At 37.2% G+C, this 15,714-nt stretch overlaps 1 protein-coding gene across 1 annotated transcript; it reads right to left on the reverse strand.

Annotated features, from left to right (window-relative positions):
- Positions 1 to 44: 44 nt before the first annotated feature.
- Positions 45 to 15,134, reverse strand: LOC131021851 (kinesin-like protein KIN-14B). Its single transcript, XM_057951171.1, is given in 24 exon segments — positions 45 to 805; positions 887 to 1,045; positions 1,163 to 1,303; positions 1,470 to 1,568; positions 1,733 to 2,080; positions 2,923 to 3,138; positions 3,256 to 3,447; positions 4,313 to 4,532; positions 4,686 to 4,738; positions 4,870 to 4,941; positions 5,194 to 5,382; positions 6,378 to 6,524; positions 6,782 to 6,892; positions 6,894 to 6,956; positions 7,108 to 7,259; positions 7,996 to 8,087; positions 8,571 to 8,729; positions 9,907 to 10,085; positions 11,490 to 11,621; positions 12,023 to 12,129; positions 12,204 to 12,374; positions 12,479 to 12,565; positions 12,959 to 13,082; positions 14,493 to 15,134. Coding segments are annotated over 24 exon segments (3,858 nt in total). The 5' UTR covers positions 14,682 to 15,134; the 3' UTR covers positions 45 to 349.
- Positions 15,135 to 15,714: the final 580 nt, after the last annotated feature.

Raw genomic sequence — 15,714 nt, forward strand, 5'->3', positions numbered from 1 at the left:
TAATTACGATTCACTTTAACATTTTTATCTTTTACAAAATAAAATACGAGATAAAATATTAAATTATAAGCTGGCAAAAAGGAAGCATTGCCAGTTTGGCACATGAAAATCAAATCCTCCAACACAGTTTTACTACAAAATACATGAAAAATACAATAAGCCCGGGCCTGAAAGTTTTACTACATATTAATTCCATAAACATGGTGAAAACAGCAACAATCACAGGTTGGCCTTCACTAGAAGCAAACAAAAGCACAAAAATTTACACAAGGACCTGTTTCCTGCTACACCAACACATTCCATGTTTACTTCACAAAATTCCCCAACCAAGGGGCAAGGGCAGGAGACATCATGATTTGATGTCCTTGAGCACACCCCCCTTCTCAAGCTCACCAACTAGGTCCCTTAGTGCAGGAACCTTCATGGCCAGAGTTCTGTACAGTCTGGAATATCGAGCTCGGGTTCCATCTGCCGTTCTAGCCAGAGCGAGCAGGCTCAGAGCCTCCGGGAGCTGCGCAAACACGTCTTTCATCACCTCCAGGCTCATTTGTTCGAGAACACTTGGTCTTGGAACGACTCGTACAATCTCCCCGCCCTTGGGTTCCTGTACCCGTGCATCCGCCTTCACAACCAGTTCCGACTTCGAGTTGGCTCCGCATTTGATTATGAATGGAGTAGTGGAGCCCGTGTTGAACTGCAACACGTTCCACTGTGCCACATCTGTTTCAGAACTGTGTGTTGTGTCTGCGGAAAGTTTGGAACCGGGTGGTGCCTCCAAAAGCTTATCGTCCTCTTCTGCAGTCGACTGCGTCGGATCATAGCAAACTAGAATTTTAAGAAAGAGCAAAGGCATATAGCTAAGACCTGCATAAATTTATCTGCATACCTCTACAGCATCCCGAGCTTCTGAAATATGTCTCTGAGCGCACGGATGGTCAATGTCGAGTAAAGAAGGCATCTGTTCTGAAAGTTCGTCTAGAGAGACGAGCATTGAGCGCTTCTTGCTCTTACTCAGTACATTCACAGAAGCTTGCCTCATTAAATCCTGTTAACACAATTTTTTTCAAATTTCCCAGTTTTTTAATCCAGAAAGTAGTAGTCTCGTGAGGAGAAATGGTTTTTTTGAAGAATTGAAGAGGAGAAATTAGAGAAAGATGAAAACCTTGACTTGCTTCAGTATGCCATCAAGGGAAATTAACGATGCGAGTCTTGCATCCTCAGCAGCAGTGGAAGGATTCCGAATAGGTGCAGCGCCACTTTCCAAATTTAACATCTCCACATCATTTTTCATTTGTTGCAAAATCTGATTCGAGGAAACAGTTAGCCTCTAGTTGTTGTAATATTTGAAGAAATTTATTAATATGAAAATCATCCGCCTCAACCATAGAGCAGGTCATAAAAATGATGATAACAAGAGAATACTATCAAGTTTCAATACAGAGAGAAGTAAAAACCGCTATAATACAGACCTTTCTTCTCTTGTGATCAACAGATTCGAGAGCTGAACGTAGCTTAGCTACTTGAGCAGAGTCCTCCGCTGCTTCAGTCGCCAAAGTACCGGCAATATCCTGATAGACCAATGTAACCGCAGATATCAGTCAATTGATAGACAGTATTTTTTTATTTAAAAAAGAAAAGAAAAAAGAAACGCATACAGCAAAAGAACTAGATAATGGCACTCTGGTTGTAGCTGCAGAAAGATGTGAATCTAAAGAAGACTGTAGGAACATACCTTTAAATGTTGCAGTTGTGAAGTATAAAGACGTCTGGCATATTCAGATAACAGCTGGCCAAGAGCATCGGTATTCGGAGGCTGGGCAGCACCAAGTCCAGCCATCCAACCATCCATTATTGCTGTAGAGAGAAGTTCCAACTGACCAGTTGCTCCAGCTACCGTGTCATCGGCAACAGAAAGGAAATCGAAGTTCTCTGCAAGCCAATTTCGGATTTGACGCTGGAGCTCACCAGCAGGGGTATGAACAAAAAGAGCTGCAAGAGCCTTGTTTCCAATCGAGTAACTTTTTGCTTCTTCTGTTATTTCCCTGAGCTTTCCACCTGTTATATGCTGTCTCCATGTCTCCTGTATTAGTAAATCAGATGTGTCAAATACACTACTGAGCATCATTGATCTCACACATTTATTGTAAAAATTCCGGCAGAAGAACTGACATACTGTTTATATACATGAAATAAAAAGAAAAACATACTGCAGCTCACCAACAGAAGAAACACAATATGGAATAGCCAAATCATCTTCAAGGACCAAAGACAAAAGGGGGGTAACTTAAGGGCATATTCCTCGCAATGTTTCGCTTTTTGGGTACAGGCAGTTCATCTCAAGGCCAGGTTTGAAATGTTATACTCCCTCCATCTCTGAAAAACATGCGACAGTTTGGGTGGCACGGGTTTTAGGAAATGTTAGATGAGTGTATTGTGAGTGGTGAAGGGGTCCCACTATAAGTATGGAAAGAAGGGATAAAAAATAAAGGGATTGTGATGGGGGTAGTGTTCAAAGATGGAAAGTGCATGTTTTTGGGAGGGAGACGGCCCAAAATGGTAAAATGTGCATGTTTTTTGGAGATGGAGGGAGTTTTTTTTTTTATAAACTGCACAGAAGTATAATACCAACTAACAGTTTTAAGGTATCAAAACCACTCCCTGAAGGAAATCATTCATTGTTGCTTTGCTTTTGAACTTACAAGGTCAGAATGGTCCATCAACTGTTTGTTGATTGTTGCTTTGCTTTTGAAATTACAAGGAAATCGTCTTAATTTAGTAGCTCATTTAAGCTTAAGCCCTTATAGAGAGCGTAACTCATCTATACTGGATTAAGGAATACCACAAGACAGGCTAGAATGCAACAGACGTTAAATCTAGTGATCAGTACAGATGGAATCAAGAAGGAAAACACGACTAAGTTACCTGATCAATTCCGCGTATCTTCAGTACTACTGATGACAACTTTGACTTCTTTTCTGGTTTTATATTTACTTTAAACCCTTGAATTTGGTCCTCAACCAGCATATTCCTCGAGCTGGAATCATAACGGACCGGAGACCTTCCAGGGCTGCTACTGCGGCTAGAGCTTCTACTACGTCCATTATTAGGCTTCTCAAGAAAGCGCTCAACAGGAGCAACCTTACACCACAGAAAATATTCACTTTAAATTCTCTCTTTTGTTTTTGTTTGGGTTGCATAAGACTTGTTTCATTTAATCTATGCAACTAGTAGATCAACACATGACAGGGAGGGCACCTTAATTGATTGTAGCTCTGGTGACCGAGCAAGCAGGGACCGTATATAGAGAATCCTAACACGGGAAACAAGCATGGTATCCATCACTCTTCTGGGCTCCATTTTACGAATAAAAGCAAAAACAGCATCTCTTATTTCAGCAAGGATTTCGTGCTCTCTAGAAGCACCCGCCTTGATGACTGCAGCCAATACCTACCACGTAGCAAACCAAACAGTTATCATGAAAGATGATACAAATTCAAAGTTTTAATAATTGAACTTTCTTAGTTGAGACATATAACCATGTAGGGTGCAAATGCACAAAACAAACCTTACAGCTTCACCTAGCCGATAGATAAAAATAGACCAGTCACACCATCCCCAAACCATCAAAGTAGACAATGAATCTTAAGAAATACTTCAGAATGAGAACTATATGATACACCCTCCGTCGCATTGATAATGGCTCATTACTGTTCGGCACGGTATGAAAGTGATAGAAAGTGGTGGAGTCCTTTGGAATAGGCCATTATCAATGGGACAGACGAAAAAGGAAAGTGAGCCATTATCAATGGGACGGATGGAGTATTAAAGAAAGGAATAATGCAGTTATGTAGCTTTAGGAAGCTTGACAGTGAACAATAGGTGTTTCACTGACAGATGGTGTGACGAAAAATGCAGAGCAGTCATTAATGCATGCTCTGAAACCAAGCTAATTTTTCTCTGATGCCAAAAGGTTTCCATAGACTACTTTTTTATAGATAAACTTGCCAAGCAGATGCAATCATGTCTTTCTTCATCACAGTGAGAAACCATGATACCAAACAACTAAGCAGGTCGAAGGCCCACAAGTGCTTAACAGAAAATACTGAGAACAGAACAGAAAATACTGAGAACAGAGGAAAATTGCAAGCAAGGAACCTACCTTGACAATCAAATTAGAGGGGGAGATACAATCCCCACAAAAATCAACGACCAAATTAATAAAATGATGACATATAGAAACATGAAAACAGCTTCTGTATATTACTTCAAGAGATATAGTTGATTGCATGAAAATATGAATATTAGTTCCTACCAGCATCAAGAGCTTGTTAGCCCCATCTGAGATTGCAGCAAGGCTGTCATATTGTTCTGGATCAAAATCATTCAGGGCAGAAGTAAGATATTCACCAGCTGGTGTAGTTTTGACGATGTCAGTGCCAGTCTTAACCAATGCAATAGCTCTCTCCGTCTTTTCAGAGGCTAAAGGTGAAACGCCATCACCAGGGCGTCCTTTGGCATTGTTATTCTCATTTCTGTCAAAGAGAATTCGAATAAAGAAATCAAATATATCAATTAGGAAACGTATAAGAAGAACATGGAGTGTACAGAGGAAATCAAGTTTATATGAGAAGGCATAGACAAAAGAGAACCGATTAGATGGTTCTCAAAGCAAACTGGAAAAACACCTTTGCAAGTCACGAGACTGACTAAGTGGTCCCCTGGGAGATGGGCTTGATACCTGGAAGAATAGCTCAAGCAAGTGACGACAATGTCCACAAATATCAAACTATGACTAGAACACGATAATACAACAGTGACACACAACGCATGGGAAATAACAGCTTTAAAAAAAGATATAGAAATTAAAACCTGTGGAGATCCAGCTAAAGAAGCTTTCTCAGTCAGTCTCTCAAACAACTTCTCATTCTCTTCATGCAACCTCTGCCGAATAATGAAACCAAAAAGGCAAACTTACTCACCTAGAAATTAAAGATAATGAAATACCAGCAAAGACACAATGCCTTCATGTAGTTTTAACAGATAGAATTTGCAGAAAAGAAAAGAAAGAATAAGGAGAAAAGGAACTAGCATTAAGTTTGTCAAACTACCATATGATACACATTGTAGTGTCATTCATTTCGAGAAAATGAATCAGACAAAATCATCTTGTGGAAAGTTAGCACGGTCAAGTACCTCAATGAGTGCATCCCGTTTCTTCAGTTCGTCCTCAAGTCTCTTAGTAACAGCAGTAGAATCCATGTCATCCCCTGTGGCTTTGTTGCTTGAGTTCTCTTCAGCCTTCGATATAGAGCCATTTGTTGTCCTTGTCTCATTGATAAGAAGAGCTTCACTCAGTTGTGACTCAACGCTCTTTAGTTTGGCCTACACAGAGGCAACAAACATGATCAAAATTAAAGACCCAGTCATATTAACCAGGATATATTGCGACATTCAGCTTTTAGGCAGCATGTGATTCATTTCTTTATAAATTGAGGACGTGATATCAATATAACTCACAGAACATAAAGCTGGCAAAGTTATGCACTTCTTAACATGAACACAAATTTCAGAATATTTGGCACATAATGCAACTATCTGGCAACCATACCTCAAAAACCCATTTAACAGTTCACTGTAGCATCCCACAAATTATGTTTCGTTCACTTAATTAGGATGTGTGATAAGTGCTAGTTCAAGGGCCTGCGCGAGCACTATAAGCATTCAATATGTACCATTTTTGAATGTGAATGCTTTTCTTGAATTGTGCTTGAAAGCTTTTACCTTTTGTCAGATAACCAGAAGCATGATGCAGAGTCATCAAAGAGTGACAACCAAAAACAAAGACACCATATCCACTTTTGTCAATCTCATTAACCACTTTCATTATTAAGCATATTCCTCAGGCAGAAGAATTTATCACTTTAGCAGGTCAGTGCATCATCCAACCCCCAACCCAGAAAGAAAGAAATAAACCCTCACCGCCAGCTAATACAAGAAAATGTTTAACAAAGAAGATGGTATTTATTGGCAATATTGTCAAATAAAGTCACAGAGTAACTGCTTAAAAATAAAATTTAAACCAAGATTTTGCATGACTTAATTCAAAGTACCGCCATCATGACTTTTCTAATCCTTAGAAGACAAGAAGGAACAAACACATGGCTTCATTGTTCAGTTTCAACATATAAGAAGCATGCAGCATTTCATCATCTTTAAGAGAAGCATGAAATCACTAAACACATGAGTAATGCAAATAAATGAATGCATGTATTCCAGGATGCAGGTCAACTGATAACAGCAAATCTACCATTTTTTTGAGCGGACAGCAAATCTACCATTAAGATTGAAGGTACTTAATACAGAAAGTCTGAGCCAACCTGCAACATTTGAATTGCTGAATCCTTTTCTTCTATCTTCAATTTCTGCTCTTGCTCCACTTGTAAAAACTGAGTTATTTGGTTCCGTAATTGCAGGTTCTGATCCTTCTCTATCTTAAACTTATCTGCAAGCATTATATTCTCTGTCTGCAATGAAGTGGAAAATAAATTCCAGACTGTCAGATAAAGAAACCTAAAAAGTGCTCATTAAACAGGTTACTGTCAGTTCAAGAAGCATAATCAGAACATCATATGGGTATTGCAAATATACCTAAAACCAGATTGACAATACCGAATGATTGCATGAACTCTAATTTAATAATTTTAGAGAGTAAATATAGGGTTTGCAGAATAATCCATTACTTTACAATCACACAATAGCTGAAAAGCATGGTGCTACAAACCTTTAAATCTGACTGCAATGTGAAAGAAACTTTCCAGGCTTTCTGAACTTCATTGAAGAGTAGAACACACTGGTCATTTGCATGCTTTAAATCTTGTTTTAAGCCCCGCTCTTTCTAGCTTCAAGTCACTGACTTCCTTTTCCTTTTCAAGCAATTCTTTACGTGCATCATTGGCCTGCAAGAAAATTTGCAGCAAAATTTAGTAGATAATTTCTTATCGCATACTTTTATCTTGGCATTCTTTTGGCAAGATACATGCATCATGAGATTATCAGTAATATAATACACAGATGAGCCCAACAGAAAAAGAAATTAAGAAGACTTACAATATCTTTCCATTTCTTGATTGTATCTCGATTCCCAAGGCTCAACATAGCATTTCGGGCTCTAGAAGAAAAATTAAGGGAAGACAGTGTCTCAGACATGCTGGGCACATTAGGGCAGATGTTAACAATCATCAATGTTATTGAGCTTCCACCTGAACACCGTACGATGACATAGAATCAAGTCTAGGACAGTGAGAAAATCCAAAAATTTAAAAGCAAAAACGACTGTTAACAGCAACTTCCAATGCATAAGGAAGATAATGGAATGGATGCAAAGGATGTAAGTGTGGTAGTCATGATGTATTTGCATGCCTTGATCGTGGTACCTTGACCATAGTAAATTATTCATGTATTGAATTCTGGGTCAACAAAGCTCAGGTAAATGTGTAACATGCTAACATAGACTTCATGTATCAGCCAGTAAGGCATTGGGTTAGTGAAACATGAGAGTTGAGAGCATCTTATAGTAGCAAAAAATTATTTAAAGCGGAAAAGCTGAAATAACTTCACTTTGAATGGTAAAAAATGTTCTCATAACTCATTTACGACATTGAAAACTGCATGCATATTTGCACAAGGCTTTCCCTAGTTCAAGAGTTCTTTGCTTCCAAAAGAAAACGATCAGAAACTTGTCCAACTCACTGCACAAATTTTGATGCATATCCTACCAACTGGAAATCAACACCTTCTCTAAATTAAGATACAAATGGACAGTAGCAAAGATATCAATCCTATAAACACACTTTATAAAGAATGGCCATGGATTCGAGTTCGAAAACAGTAGGTACAGACTCCAAAAAACACCATTTATAATGGTTAGCTATGCAATGATAACAGGGAACGGAAATATATAAAAGAATTAAAAACCAGAGCATGGTCACCTATTACCTAGTGAATCTGCAAGAACTTTTGTTAGCACTGAGTTCTCATATGGAATATCATCCTTCTTTGATGTTAGGGATGCCAAAACATCACCCAATCTGCCAACAGAACATTGAAATTTACATAAAATGTACATATGAAAACAAGGAGATAATAGCGGAAAGAAATCCGACAGCATGGATAGAATAAACCAAAAGATTAGTAATCTAACTGTAGCTGATATTTTGCAAAAGTAACATATACCTTAATGTTGGCATAGAGCAATAAGTAAAAGGTAAATTGTGTACCCGTTAAAAAGATAAATAGCCTTTTCCTAGACAGTACAATATTTCATACACACACAGACAAACAAAGGAGCCTCTCAACATCAGGTTAGTGATTTAATAAAACTAAACAGAGCAACATGCAAAGCAAATCAATATGACATTTAAATAAGAGCCAATAGCAAGTAAAATAAATGGAAAGCAACCAGAGTTACACCATTTGTGTTGTATCATCAACGTCAGACACATAGAAGATGTCAAATTTGAAGAGAGAGAATTGGAGTTAATGGGAGAACCAAATTCAGTGCTTAAACTTACGCTGAGAGGGACTTTAAGACATGCAGCAATTCTGTTGCACGTTCACCAGTTTCATCTACTCTCGTACTCTCACTTCCAGCCAAATCCACTAGAGAAAGCTTGCTGTATATATTGTCACCTGTGATCAAGTTCGTATAGTATATGTGTATAATGACAATCCTACAAAATACAAACAAAAGAAAAACAAACAATGAATGAGAAGAATATAGGAAGTAAAGGTTTTAATGTCTTTTCATATCAAAAGTAGAATACAACATGCAGCAATTATGTTTCTTGATTATATTTGAAATTGAAATGCATTATTATGCAAACATGTTACATCCCATTCCAGGAAATAGTAATGCAACATATAAAATTCAAAAAATATAGAAACAGTGTTCTTTGTAGTTTGAATTTGATATGGAGCATTTGGATTATGGAGGTCATTAGTGGTTATATTCCATGTCAACTTTCAACCATGTAAAATCCAGGATATAATATCTTTTCTACTAAGCTGATTATGAAGATAAGAACACCACTAACATCTCCAATCTTCTAGTTACCAAATTGAATGTAAGACCCTTCAGAGTCTCACTCTTATTTTTAGCATCAAACCAGCCAAACTTTTATACAGTTCATAGAATACTAAGGAAAATAATTTTAGCAGCACCACAACCAACAGAAGATCCTATCCTAGACAATTTTAATACCCAAATAAATATCAGAACGAACTCCATCATTATTGTACAAACTTCATCCAACTAATAAACATACGAATTTTTTTATCATCAAACCAGCCAAACTTTTGCAGTTCATAGACTACTAAGGAATATAATTTCAGCAGGACAGCTACCTACAAAAGATCCTATCCTAGTAAATCTTAGCACAATCGTTATTGTACAAACTACATCCAACTAATAATTATACTAATATTTTAAAGCATCATTTCACTCGGACCCACCAGTTACATATGACACAACATCTTTCAAGCACTTTTTGTGGAAAGACATCAATAGCAACATACAGAACCATACATGTTTATATTCTATGCCCGCTACTTTTTCATTTGAATACATATAATTTCATTTTCCACACAACCTAAGGCCTAACGATGCTATAGATGAACTTTTGATGTAGAGAGCTACTCAAGAAATATGGCATCTTTCACATATACTAAGTAGAAGCAGGTGACTTCTAATGCTCTCAAGTTTATAATTGACATCAGACATGTATTTGTTCCAAAAGAAAAGGACAAAGGGCCGATAAAAATAGTGCAAAACCAAAACATAAACCAAAGAACAAAACACAAATAAGCAAGAGAAGCCTAAAGAAAGGCAATAAAATTGATGAACCATACAGATGGGAAACTTTAAACTTCAAGGTGTCAGTTCCTCGATTGTGAAAAGCTGTTTTGAGAATCCTGTTGAACTCTAACGGGTTCTCAACTTTTTCCTGGACAAGTTCTACAACATAATCCAATGTTCCAATGCAGACCTTTGGTTGAGTACTTCCAGATTCCAGAAGCAAATCTGTTATCTACAAAAGCAAAGGTGAGGTGCAACATCAGCATCAGATATTAATGATGTTCAGCATGATATATAGAAAACAAACTGTTCTTAAGGACCTAAAGATCGATATCCATATACTTTAAGTAAAACGTGATATATCTTTTAAAATATATCACAGTTTCTACAGGTAGGGATAATTAGGTATGGCAAATTCTAGTTTTCAAGGTCTTCTAAATTACATAAAGTGGAAAGATTAACTTAAAGAAGAGTCTGGTCGAAAATTTTAAAATGCAAATGGAGCACAATAATTATTATTTTTATTGTAAATGGCATGGCTACCAAATTTTCAAATGCATTATTATCCATTTGAAACTAGAGATAATATAACATATCTACTAGTCCAATAAATCAGTACATTAGTCAAAATGAGTCATTTACTCCTTTAAAAAAATTGAAATTCACACACTTCAACATTTATATTTTTCCTCATGTTAAATGGAGATTCTTTTCAGCAATCAGAAAGGGTAACAGTTTTACTACATACTAGTATTTATCTCAAAAAAACTCAAACAGATGGAAATGTTGTAAAAAGTAGTAATTAAATATCAGTTAAATTGTAAAAGACATTGAACTATCATTTTGGTAATCACTTTTCCTTTTTAAGTCTATAAAATATTTTCATTGTGTTAACACATTCTGTCTGCAATAAAAAATAACTTTTAGTGCAATGTTGTGAAAAACTTAAGGCGGGATGAGGCGTTTTGCCTCGTCGAGGTAAGGCGGTTTGAGGCGTAAGCCTCACACCAAGCACACAAAAAAAAAATCATAATAATTATAAACAACGAATAACACCATATAGCAATAAAGAATATACTATAAATTATGGGTTTATAAGTCTTAAAATAATCAAAATAAAAGCTGAAAATATCTCAAAAACACCAAATTCTCTGGTTTGTTGAATATTTAAAATTTTAAACATTTCCAATATTTAGGGTTGGAATATAATTATTTTGAATGGGCCCACTTTAACATAAAAATTCCGGCTGTGTGCATGGGCTTTTGAAATTAAAAAAATATACTTTTATAAAGTGGCTTTCACAATTGTGGCTATGTCATTCTTCACCGCCTTACAGCCTCAAGGCGACGCCTCAAGCAAAAAAAGCACATATTATTAAATTAGCAATAAAAGCGTAAAATTGGAGTGGTTTGTTGCCGCCTCGCCTTGAGGCGCGTCTCAAGACGGCCGCCTCAAGTGCTTTTCACAACATTGAGTACTTGAACTTAATTTCTAAAAATTTGTTGCCAAAATTTTCAACAACAAGACATGTGTGTGCCAAAGATCCATACCAATGGGAGGTGGATGCAAATAACTTAATAACCCTTCATAAAAAAGTTGGACAGTAACTATGCTATGATGTAGACGGAGAGGAACCTGTTCATTATAAAGGTCAAAGACTGAAACTGAGAAACTATATCGAGAAGTTGAAGTTGCATCTGAGTTGGATAAATCAAAGAGCTCCTCAAAAGATCGAGCATATAGACCACGATCATGACTAGATCCTTCCTGGAGAAGATGAAAAGGATATCAGAAAACATAGTAAACCACATGTAATGATCAATCTTTTATAACATGGACACATCTTACTATGAACCCGACTGAATCTAACATAAAGGCCAACAATAGACAATAGCTTCCCATGTGAATATTATTGGGATTGAGACAAAAGAACCCCCATTCTACATCTTTTAATGCAGTTCATTAGAGTTGAACGAATAGAAAGAAAAATATAGATCAATGATCACATGCACCATGTACTATGTTAATGTACAATATGTCAAATAAACATATGTATCAGAGAAATAAAGAAATGTATAAGATACATTGCAGTCAATGATTAAAGAATAGAGAATAAATATAGCATGTGTAGAGTACTGCAGGATGGGGAAGAGAAGAAGAAGCCATACCATAGTGTGCGTCTTTCCTGACGAGGTCTGCCCATATGCAAATAGAGAAACATTAAATCCATCAAATGCTGACTGAACAAATGGCTGAATATCAGCAAAGAGATCGGCTGCGTAAACAAAGCTCATAAGTTAGTACAGTTCTTTAAACAGCTGAAGCAAAGGAAGTGAAATAGGATTCTACCTTGTCCAACATGAGGCCCATAAACCCTGTCAAACTCAAAATCCTTCTTTGGATTGGAGAGACTGTCATCTTCGGTGTTTATCCGTAGAGTATAATCATCAGGAAATTCTACAATATCTGGGCCCTCCTCTTCAAATAGAGGCCTTACACGACAAAACACCTTTACATTCCCTGCAATATGTTTGTCTAGCATGTTCAGATTGGTGGGATTATCATGCAATATAGCTTTTTGGATAACATATGAATTCCAGAGATCTTTAAGTATAAATAAGTACCTTTGGCCGTCAATAAGTCATTAAACAGCTTTTTCTTCTCAGATAGCAGTGGAAAGATTCTAGCTTCTGTTTCAAGGGCAGCCTGATCTGGAAGTAGGTGGATTGTTTCCAGTTAGCCAACTATATTGATTCATATACAGAAAAATATATTAAAAGGTTGGCATCTCTAAACCTCATGAACTGGAATCAAACCCAATTTGCAGCAGAAGGAGAGGGCCCTAAGAAGTAGTACTAGTAGGGCTATAAAGTTACAGCAGGAGGAGACCTAGCTAGCATTAGGGAGGATATCCGCATTATGGTAGGAACAGTGATTTCATTGTATACAAAGCAGAGAAGGATCACAATAAAACAACCCAAAACCATTGGGAAATATTGCAGTTGTTCGATACGACAGTTTTGACCAAAGTTGACAACAGATCGAGCCAAATTTGAATCTAGCTCGAAATTGACACAATTGTTGACACAAAGGGCTCACTTTACCTAGTTTACGAGTCTTATCAGCCAGTACGCCTAAATAACGTGTCACTCGATCAAGTTTTGCACTGGAATATTCTTGAAGATCCATGGCTTCTTGTCTTAACTGCAAGTAATCTTCTCTGACAAGCTGCTCAGACAAAGTAAAGGTGACAATTTTAATGACAGAGTAGGAGCAAGCTTGTTACAATCAATAGGTGAAGACAGTGAAAGTAAAACAAACATGTTGAACCCAGTTTACCAAAACCTTGCTAATAGTACTTGAGAAAGCATGCAAACCTTAAAACACTTAATAAAGCTCTAGAGTGAACTCCAAGACTGACCATGAAAGAATATTGCTCACCACAAGCAAGAAAATATATAAATTTCTAAAAAATATTGTTTAGAAGCAGTAAATGCTTACTCTTCAGATAATCAAGGAAAGATATTGTTCTACTAGCTAAAAGCAGCCTCCCCAAGCTTCTTTAGCTCTCATAATTTTTTTACCAATACTTGTATAAGTTATCATTTTGAGGTAATCATCCATATACAATGTAGTGTGTATTGGACTTCACTTGGCATATAACTGTAAGAGACACAAGATTCAGAATCTTCAATATGTCCCATTCTAGAACGTAACTATTAAAATTCAGAAAAATGATCCTTCAAAGGTAGCCAACCTTTTGCCAGAGTTTTCTACTCCATTTCTTATTAATTTCTCAAGTCCCTTTCAGTTTAGAATATCGTACTTAGCATAGAGAAAGTTCCATGACACAGAATATGGAGCGGATCAACATCCAATGCCTGGAAGAACATCAGAAGGTTCCACAAATCTCATTTCAGTTCTCTAACCTCTGTATCGTAAAATTCTCCCACACCCTCTGCTCCTTGATCTTAATATCTACAAGAAACTATTTCTTGCAAGTATTACACAGATAGGATACACCTCTGTGCAAGCATTATCTCCTACATAATAGCTATCCTAATTCTTACCCTGGACTAAACCAATTCCACAAAATGACAACAAACTATGCTAGCTCAATGAAGTAAATTTCTGGAAACCAAAGAAGCACATACAGCGTGTCCATGAGCTCTTTTGATATAGATACTATCCACAGGAGCTGGACAAGTACAACTAAAAAGCAAAATTTTGCCATCTAAAGTCGAGCACTTTCTTCAACCAACGCCAAATCCCGAAAGAAAAATATTGAGGCTGCATTTTTCTCCGAATCTAAACAAGAATTCAATAACTTCTCAAACATCATAGGCTCGCATTGCATAATCCTCCGCGATAATTGATGCTCAAAAGCATCCGCATTCCCAAGTATATTCCGCCCAAACGTATAAATAAGGATCTGAAATCAGCTGAGTCTGTAAAACTGATTCGAACAGACCAGGTTTCACTCACACAAACAAACCCAGCAAACAATGGTGTGCCAGCTCAAATTGCCGAGTTCGTTTAAAAGCATTTCCGAATAAAAACTGCTAAAAAAGTAAATAATAAAAAACCACTCTTTCTTCAGCAGCACACGTTCAAAGAATGCGTCAGGAAGACACTGACCTTGACTTTGTCGTTCAACCGTACGAACTTGGAGTTGAGGACTTGCTTGGACAGGTCCGACGGCGACGATATCGACATCGAGTAGCGGCGCGGCGCCACCGGCACCCTCCGGTAATCATCTCTCTGCTCCACCGATTTCCTCGGCTCGAACCCCGCCACCTCCCAGTTCCACCGGTTATTGCTCCCCATTCGCCCTCAACTAGAAATTCCCAAAAATAAAATACAACAAAATAAAAGGAACAAGTCCAGAACCCAAAAATCTACAACCAAATGGAAATGAGGAACGAAAGAAGAAATGATGAGCTCATGTACATGTGCAAAGCTCTCTTCTTTCTCTCACTTCCACTGAAAAACTTAATGGCCTCTCAAATTTTGGCTTCGGTTTTACCGTAATCCAATTCAAAAATATTTAGTGGTAAAGGAGGCGGTGACAGTGTCGCGGCTGACTGCGTGGTTTTGAGGTGGGACACATTTGGGCATTTGGGTTCACAAAAAAAGATTGAATTTTTTTGTTAGTTGTGGTGCCAGGGTTCGCTCTCAACTCCATCCATGTCAATTGCGTTTTTGGATTGTGTTGGAGGGAGATGAAATTTCTGAATTCTCTCGTTTCTTTTTTTCCAACTATAGCAAAGTGGGATAAAGTTTCCATCTTTTGGCAATTCCTACCGAATATTTTTATATTTACACTATACTTGCCAAAACAACTCGCTAGTGTAGTGTGTTTACACAAAAAAAAACTCACTAGTGTGTATTAAAGCTTATGGTATTAGATTTCTTACAAATTTTTTGTCCGAAAGATGATAATACATGGATGTTAGTTGAGAATCGGCTTACCGACTATATAATTACTGATTATGTTCATTGATTTATTATGGGGTACAATTAGTTTGAACGAAGTCCAGTTCCTATAAAAAAAATTATGTACCATGGCAATTGAATGTTGCTAATTAATCGTTTAAACTACCAATCTGAAACTAATTTAAGATTCTGTGCTTGTGATTTGTGGCCAACATATTTTAGCTATTGGTGTCTTATTGGCTAGGGTTGAAATCTAGGGATGTCAAAAAAGTTCGAAACCGACTATCAACCCGAATAGATCGATAAAAAAATAGGGTTATGGCAGAAAATTTTTAGCTAGAAAAAAATTTAGCCCGAATGGCCCGAACCGAAAATAGCCCGAGCCCGATAGGATTGGCCCGATTAACCGAACACTTTCTTAATA

The sequence above is a fragment of the Salvia miltiorrhiza genome, chromosome 4 (assembly GCF_028751815.1).
Source record: "Salvia miltiorrhiza cultivar Shanhuang (shh) chromosome 4, IMPLAD_Smil_shh, whole genome shotgun sequence".
NCBI classification, from domain to species: domain Eukaryota; kingdom Viridiplantae; phylum Streptophyta; class Magnoliopsida; order Lamiales; family Lamiaceae; genus Salvia; species Salvia miltiorrhiza.